The sequence below is a fragment of the Myotis brandtii genome, unplaced genomic scaffold (assembly GCF_000412655.1).
Source record: "Myotis brandtii unplaced genomic scaffold, ASM41265v1 scaffold959, whole genome shotgun sequence".
Lineage (NCBI taxonomy): Eukaryota > Metazoa > Chordata > Mammalia > Chiroptera > Vespertilionidae > Myotis > Myotis brandtii.
In genome coordinates, this window is record NW_005371966.1 from 1017872 (window position 1) to 1025973 (window position 8102).

An 8102-nucleotide genomic window follows, 5' to 3' on the forward strand; every position below is an offset into this window, starting at 1 on the left:
TCTCCGATTTCTGAGTGCAACTCGGCACGGGGCTTGCTCCTCTCCCTCCTCGGTCCTGGGCAGCCCAGGCCCTCCTGGCTGGGATGGAGATGGTTCTCTTGAGGCCTCACAGGGGACGGAGGACAGACATAAGCACAAGTAACTTGGGCACACAGACAGGGCGGCAAGTCCTGTAACACCCCAAATCTCAATGCCCGAGAGCAGAGGCCTGGGGCCCAAGGAACATTCCAGAACCCTGAGCTGACTGACTCATTGGCCCAGCGGTGTCCAAGCCCCCCCTCCCCACTCTGCTCAGGGGGGCCCAGGAGCCCCTGCATGCTCCTCTCCTGCTCCCTGCTCAGGCTGTTTCTTTTCTTGCCAGCCCCCCCCCCCCCCAAAGGACCCAGACCACCACGCGTGCTCTCAGCCCGCTCCATGGCTGCCGGAGGCTGCTGCTCGTATGGGCTGCCCTGGGTCTTGGGCCTTCTACCCCTCTCTCCATGGAACTACTCTTTTGTTCCTCTCCTCCAGCCACCTCCTTGCCTTCTCTCTGGAACACTCCCCCAGTGGCCCTGCTGCCCCTGATGTAGTGATGGTGGTGCTATGTCCCCTACCCTGCCTCCATCACCTCTATTGCCTCACACACTCTGTGCCCTGAGGGTCTCCAACTGCACTGCCTCAAGTGACCCAGAGGGGGCACCCAACCCTGCCACTCATCTTCCCACCTCACTGCTCTTGTCCCCACTCAATGGAGCTCTGGGTGCTCCTGACACTGCCTCTGAACACCTCCTGCCACTTCGCTGTGTCAGATGCTCCCTGTTGCTTCTGGTCTTCCCACCCATTCCTTCTTCCTTGGCTGCCTGAGACCACTCAGCCATGGCTTCTTCTTTCCTGAGCCTCAGGCCAGAGCCCATGACCTCAGCAACACTCAAGGCCCCACCCAGCTGGGCCACTATAGCCTCATGCCCCACTGACTGTCACTCCCTGCCCCAGTCCTGGACCCTAGCCACCGGGCTGTCACCCTGTCCCAAATGCCCTCCTAACCCCAGCTATGCTCTGAATTCTTGTTTGCTTGTCTGATTCTGTCTTGGTCCCTGGGTCCCACGCTGCACTTTAAATATATATTTTTTTATTGATTTCAGAGAGGAAGGGAGAGGGAGACAGAGATAGAAACATCAGTGGTGAGAGAGAATCATTGATCGGCTGCCTCCTGCACGCCCCACACTGGGGATCGAGCCTGAAACCCAGGCATGTGCCCTGACCAGGAATCGAACCCTTGATCTCCTGGTTCAAAGGTTGATGCTCAACCACTGAGCCACACTGGCCAGGCCCATGCGGCACTTTATACAGCCCCTAGTCCCTCTATCTGGATGGTGACCTTCCTGAGGACTGGGATGGTGCTTTATCCACCTTTGGGTCCCCAGTGCCTATGAATGACCGCTGATAAGCCTTCATCCCGGCCATGGAGGCTTGGCTCCCAACCAGCATGTGGGCTGAGAGGAGAGTGGGCCTCGGCCCCTTGGATGCCTGCCCAGAAGAAAGGCAGCTGAACTGGGAAACCCACGGGCCTGATCAGGCGTTGGGCAAGTCACCCTGTCTGAGCCTCAGTTTCCTCACCAGAATGCCAGCTCAAAGGTGATCCTTGCACACTCCTGGCGGGGTCTGCAGGGGGCCGCCCTGCCCCACTCACCTGGTGTCCAGGTGCTGCTCCTGCAACTGAGGCGGGCAGCCCCCCACCCCGAGTCGTGCCCTCCGTCCGCCACCCCATCCTGAGCGCAGGGCGCGCGTTACCTTTGGTCTGGCTACTCTCCATCGCCCCATCCTGCTGCTTGCCTACAATGGAAAAGGAACGACAGACACGGAGACTTGAGAACATCCACGTGGCCCTGGCACACGCACATGCACACAGGACAGCGGGGTGCACAGTCCAGCGGCGAGCACAGGGGAAGAAGGCAGGAGAGGGAGGAGGGCCCTGTCCTCTCCAGGCTCACGTGATGCCCTCTCGCCACCTCTCAGCACGGGGCACATGGGCGCTGCAAGCATTTGGGCTTCGTGAACGAGACCCCTAGCCAGGGCTCCTCACTGACCTTGACCCCAGCCCTCCAGGGAGCCCTACGCCAGCTCTCAGTGGCTGGCAGTAGGAGGTTTCTGGAAGGGCTGTCACCATGGGGCGTGAGAGCTGTCAGGTGTCTGGCCCCAGCTCTGCCACCTTGAGCAGGGCCCCCCAGTCGAGATATGCAGGCCCCAGAACCAGCACGAGGAGTTTAGCTAGACGGCTGCTAACCCCTGGCGGCCTGCAGATCCACTTTCTCTGCACCTTGGCTCACAGTCAGCTCTATGTGTACTTAAATATATATATATGTACTATATAATAAAACAGTAATATGCAAATTGACCCTAATGGCAGAATGACAGGTCACTATGATGTGCACTGACACCAGGGGCAGACACTTAATGCAGGAGCTGCCCCCTGGTGGTCAGTGTGCTCTCACAGGGGGAACTCTGCTCAGCCACAAGTCAGGCTGACGGCTGCGAGTGCAGCGGTGGTGCGGTCCAGGAGGAGCAGGCCTAAGCCATCAGTCGGACATCCCTCGAGGGCTCCATGGCTGCCAGACGGATATCTGACTGCCAGCTTAGGCCCGATCCCCCGGGGAGCGGGCCTAAGCCAGCAGGTGAACATCCCCCAAGGGGTCCCGGACTGCGAGAGGGTGCAGGCTGGGCTGAGGGAACTCCCTGAGTGCATGAATTTTCATGTACCAGGCTTCTAGTATATATATATTTGTTGATTTCAGAGAGGGACAGAGAGATAGAAACATCAATGATGAGAGAGAATCATTGATTGGCTGCCTCCTGCACGCCCCCCACTGGGGATCGAGGCCGAAACCGGGCATATGCCCTGACTGGGAATCAATTCGTGACCTCCTGGTTCATAGGTCGATGCTCAACCACTGAGCCACACTGGCCGGGCTATGTGTACTTTTGAGGGACAAAGGAAACCCTAGGGATTTTCTGGGGTCAGGGTGCCAGTCTGGGCGCTGGGCACTTACATATTGCTGGAGGGAGCAGCTGGGGCATGGAATGGGCCAGACCCCAGGTGAGGGGCTCAGGTGGTGGGTGCACCTGAGGGCAAGGACCCAGCCTGCCTCCTCGGTAGCCCCTGCAGCCATCTACTGTGACACGAATGCAGGAGCTCCCTGAAGGTGCTCTGTGACCACAAAGCCTGAGCCTGGGTGCCAGAGCCTGTGTAGTGACAGATTCCCAAGGTCAAGGTAACCAGCACTGGTTGCTCCTCTGGTTTCCAAGGGCTGCGACTCTGGTCGGGGGCACAGGAGATCTGACAGGCGAGGGAGTCTGGCCCTGTGCTTGGGTCCGGGCTCTGTACCACAGCGCCCCCTGGAGGCCACATGTGAGCTGGCAGGATCCAGAGATGACCAACCTGGGGTGGGAGGGGCTTATGGGCTGACCTGTTCATGGGCTGGGGATCCATGGACACAGGGTGCCAGGTGACTCCCAGGCAGTGGGGTCTGGTCTGGGGGCCCCAGGGAGGAGGGAGAGACCCCTTGTGGGGCAGGATGGAGTGTGGGCTGGATCCTCTCTGCCCAGGACCCCTGAGGGGGTGCAGGGGGTTCAGAGGTGAAGGAGACTTCTGGGTGGAGGGGGAGACACCTGTAGACACGCGGTGACAATGCAGCACAATGAGGGGGTGTTGCTGGAAGCCCTGGGGCGAAGGACCCCAGAGGTCTCAGGCTGCGGGCAGGGCCCAGGGAGGCCCATGGAGGAGGGAAGGAGGTTTGGGGTGAGGGCTACAGGAAGAGGAAGACTGTGCTCAGCTTAAGAGGGACAGGAGCCGAAGGAGGGGAGGATGAGGGGAAGGAGGGCACCCGAGGAGAAGGGTGGCTAGGAATGAAAGCCAACAGGTAAGAAACAGGTGGGGAGGCAGCAGGTGGACAGGGAGCGGTGGGCAGATAGACGGGTCAGGATGCAGCGAGGGCCAGGGGGAGGCGCTGGGCGTGGCCACCTCCCTGTCTCCACAGTGGTCCTTGGGCTGAGACATCAGTGAGGGCTCTTGGGTGCTGCTGCCCCCTCCCCTGAGCCTGGCCAGCTCTGCTCCCCCGCCAGGCCCCCCTCAGAGTCCCCCTCCTTCAGGAAGCTGGCTGGTGGAGGTGGCCCCTCTTACTCCTAAGTAGCCCAGCCTGGGGTGCTGGAGAAGGGCAAGGGGGGAACCTGGGAGGTTGCTGGAGGGGTTCTGTCAAGGTCAAATGGGAGGGGGCCTAGGAAGGAGCGTGGGAAGGGTGCCCTACTAACTGGCTGCCAGGGTGTTGATGAAGGGCCATCAGGCAAAGCCAGCTGGGCTTCCCTGGAGAGAAGCTCACTATGGAGAGACACGGGGCCGAACTCTGCAGGGAGAGGGGGCTGGGTGTGGCCAAAGTGGAAGAGGGTCCACGGGTGCCAGTTGGCTGTGAGGGGAGGGCCTGGCCAGCCAGGAGCTGGAAAATGCCAGGAGGCGGGGCCCACGGAAGCTTCTAGATAATGGCAGTTCATCCATCTCCTCCCTCACCACCTCCAGGAGCAGGGTGGCCAAGGGCTGGGGACACTAGCATGTCCTTCCTTGTGCTGACCTGTCCCCATGTTGCTGGTGTTGGGCAGACCGATCCCACCTGCTCTTCAGGCCCAGTGGCCTTGACTGACTGAAGTAAGGCCAGTGACTGGTGCCCCTGCGTCCCTGCCCAGCTCACCAGCCCCAGCATCTCGCTGACTGGGGCCCTGGCTGCAGGCTTGCAGTGAGAGTTCTCCCCAGGTGTATGGGGAGGGGCCTCCTTCTGGTAGAGGCTCTGATAGATCCTTCTGGGGTGAGGCACATCTAGAAAACTCCGTGCCCCACCTGCTCTGACCCCAGGACTGGGAGACCCAGGTCAGCACGGAGAGTCATGAGCAGGTGGAGACCTGCGTCATGGAAGAGAATAGGATCCTGACCCGCGGGACCAAGACAGGGGGGTGGATGCTGAGGGCAGCTGTGAGCCCTGTTTGAGGACTGGAGGGGACACTGGCCATGCCTGGGGCTCAGAGCAGAGGCAAGAGGAGGCAGCAGGGAGGCCGCGGTGGCTTACAGAGCTGGCTTCTCAGAAGACATTTGTCCCTTGACATTGCTTTCCATTACAGGGAGGACCCCTGCCCATTCTAGCTTCCTCTGGCCCTGGGCATCCTTTGTGGGGGTTGCTTTCTGCTTGGGAGCCCTCCCCCTGGGCCTGCATGGCCTGCATTTCCTGGCTTCCATGTTGGCCTGGGACCCTCAGCACTTTACTATGGTGGTTGGGCACCCCTGAGGGTGGGCAGCATTCTCTTAAGACCCTGTCACTCTGACCCCATTCCTACCAAGCAGGGCACTCCCCCACCCTGGCACACATGTCCCCATGCCTTTGGGGAACAGCCATCTGAAGGAAGCTGCCCTTACACAGAATTGGGGGGCCCCTGACCTGCTGGCTCGGGGGCAAAGACCCCAGAAGAGAGGACCCCAAAAGAAATCAGAAGAGAGGGTACGGCTGTCTCTCCCAGAGCCAGAGCCAGAGCCAGAGCTGGAGCCAGGGATGGGCTAGCGGGGGACCGCCAGCAGCAGGCAAAGAAGAGCGAGCGAGCTGCATAGAAGGGGAGCCAGCCCTTCATGGGCGCTGGGAACTGGAGGCCTGCATGACCTTACCTTTCTTGTCCTTCTTCTCCTCCTCCTCTCCGCCAGCTCCAAGCAAGGTAAAGATGATGCCTGTCTGGGAGTTCACACCCACAGCTGTCACCACCATTCTTCCAGAACCTTCCATGACATGAGTGCCTGGCACAGCCAACACAGAGAGACCGAGACAGAGATTCGCACCGCCGGGTGGGAGGCATGCTCAGCACCTACAGGTTCTGTCCCGGGAATCCCAGAATCAGGACTCAGCATCTGGAGGCCCCTGGAGGCTGTGTTGGCCCTAAGTCTAGACCAAAACCTCCTCCCTGGCTTGGAGCAGCTCCTGTCCCAGAGGCACGGGGTGAGCCATTTGCAAGACCCACCTCCAGCCTCTCCATCCTGTTGTGGACTGCATTTGCCACTGGGATAAACACTGGGCTAAGACAGAACCTTCTAGAAAGGGAACCCTGTCCTCACTGGCTCTTCTTGGGGGTCTGGCTTGGAGCACGGCACTGTGCTGCCCCAGAGTCAGCCCCCACCTCTAGGGGCTTCCTTCAGGACATCCGGTCCCTCCGGGGTTAGAAAGGCCCATGCCCTTCCCTGGGGCCGGAGCGCCACCACCACACCCCCCACAGGCTGCTCTGGCCTCGAGGGGGGTGAAGTCTTCAGCCTCCCTAACCAGAAGGGCTATTCAGGGGGGCTGGTTGTGGGGGTTGATGGGCCAAATGGCTTCCAAGGCTCCTGGGTGCTGGGCTGGTCCAAGGGGTGGTGGCCAGCCACCTCCCAGCTTCCCCAGGCTGGGCTGGTGCCCTGAGGCCTCACCTGAGAGCAGCATGGGGTCTTTGTCGGCTGACTTGCGCACGTGGTCGGACTCTCCGGTCAGGGAGCTCTCGTCGATTTTGAGGTCATTGCCTTGGATGAGCACGCCGTCGGCAGGCAGCAGGTCTCCTAGGGCCGGCCAGGCAGCCAGAACCACAGGCTGTGGGTCCAGGCGGCCTTTCTCCCTACTGCCTCCTGCCTCGCCCAGGGGAGGACCCCTCGGATGCAGGGTCCTCTTCCTCCAGCCTCCTCCTTTCTGGGGGACCCACCCACCCCTAGCCCTGTGGTCTGGGTCCCGGAGAGTGGGGACCACAGAAGCGTCCTGCGGTGCTGGGATAGCCTTTGACAGGCCGTGGGGACAGCCTGTTTCCTGGGGCCTCGGGCCCACGATCCCCACCTCCAGCCTCCCACAGCTGAGGCCCATGTGCTCCTGGGGAGAAGGCCTGCAGTGGGGATGGGGGTGGGGTCTCTTCCGGCCCACACTACCCCCGAAATGAGAGCTGAGCTTCTTTTTGCAGAGTGAGCCATGATGGGCACACTCACCATACTTGACCTGGGCGATGTCCCCCACCACCAGCGCGGCCACGGGGACCTGGAGGAGCTGCCCGTTCCGGATGACCGTGAACTTCTGTTCCTGCTCGATACGGCTCTGCAGGCCTCGGAACTGCTTCTCCTTGCTCCAGTCGTTGAAGGCCGTGACCAGCACCACACAGATGACAGACAGCAAGATAGCTGCCCCCTCGATCCAGCCAGCCTCGGCCTCCCCTTCATCTTCTGCCCCAGATGACACGTTCCCGCACGCTATGTAGGGCGACAGAGGAGAGTACAGAGATGTCAGAGGGTCGCCCCAGCCGGCTCCTTCCTGCCGCTGGAGTAGGGACAGCCTATGACCTCCCCCCTCATTTCAGGTTCCATCCTCCCCCCTCCCTGCCAGCCCTTGTCTTGTGCTGCTGCCCTGGTCCTGCCCCTTCCTGCCAGGCCCCCCTCCTCTCCCCTCTGGGCCTTTGCCTCACCTTCACTCTCCTCTCCCGGCGGTGCGTAGAACGAGAGGCCCAGAGACACGATGGCAGCCACCTCCAGGATGATGAGGGTGACATCCTGCAGGGCCTCCCACACCAGCTGCAGGAAGGTCTTGGGCTGCTTGGGAGGGATGAAGTTCTGGCCATAGATCTGCCTGCGCTTCTCCAAGTCATTGGCGTTGTCGGCCAGGCCTACACCGGAGAGCGGTGGCAAGAGCATGATGGGAAGGCGGCCGGCAGCCCTGCCCCATGTGGCCCCACACCTTCTTCCCCTGCTCCTGGGTAAGCCTGACTCTCCTTCTAGACTGAAGGCACCAGAAAGTAGAAACTGCACTGGCCTGGCCAACCCTGGGGGCATGTATGTGGGGGTGCCCAGCTGCCCGGATAGCGTGGGCATGTAGCCACTAAACAACACAGAGCCCCTAGCATGTGGAAGGGCTGGGCCATCCTCCTGCTGTGCCTGGGAAGGTCTAGGGACTATGGTGGGATCTTGTCAGTCTTGCTCATGCCATTGAGCAAGGACCTGGCACCCATGATGTCCAGGAGGCGTAGAGAGACTGCTCCCAACCCCGTGCTCTCATGGCCTGCCCTCTGGAGGCAGCTGCTTCCTTCCTAATGCCTTTAAA

At 61.0% G+C, this 8102-nt stretch overlaps 1 protein-coding gene across 9 annotated transcripts in view; it reads right to left on the reverse strand.

Moving 5' to 3' along the window:
* ATP2B3 (ATPase, Ca++ transporting, plasma membrane 3) overlaps positions 1-8102 on the reverse strand; it is a 54139-nt gene that overhangs the window by 40706 nt on the left and 5331 nt on the right. For 7 of the 9 annotated variants that reach the window (XR_001360603.1, XM_014533260.1, XM_014533258.1 and 4 more), the window contains exons 2-6: positions 7471-7668; positions 7001-7258; positions 6461-6586; positions 5675-5800; positions 1771-1812 (exon numbers count right to left, since the gene is read on the reverse strand). Coding sequence is in view for 8 of the 9 variants with exons in the window: in XM_014533260.1 (XP_014388746.1) it covers positions 1771-1812; positions 5675-5800; positions 6461-6586; positions 7001-7258; positions 7471-7668 (750 nt within the window). In the remaining variant the exon portion in view is untranslated. The remainder of the gene's footprint in view (positions 1-1770; positions 1813-5674; positions 5801-6460; positions 6587-7000; positions 7259-7470; positions 7669-8102) is intronic. The other 2 variants (XM_014533261.1, XM_014533259.1) reach the window with 1 other exon arrangement.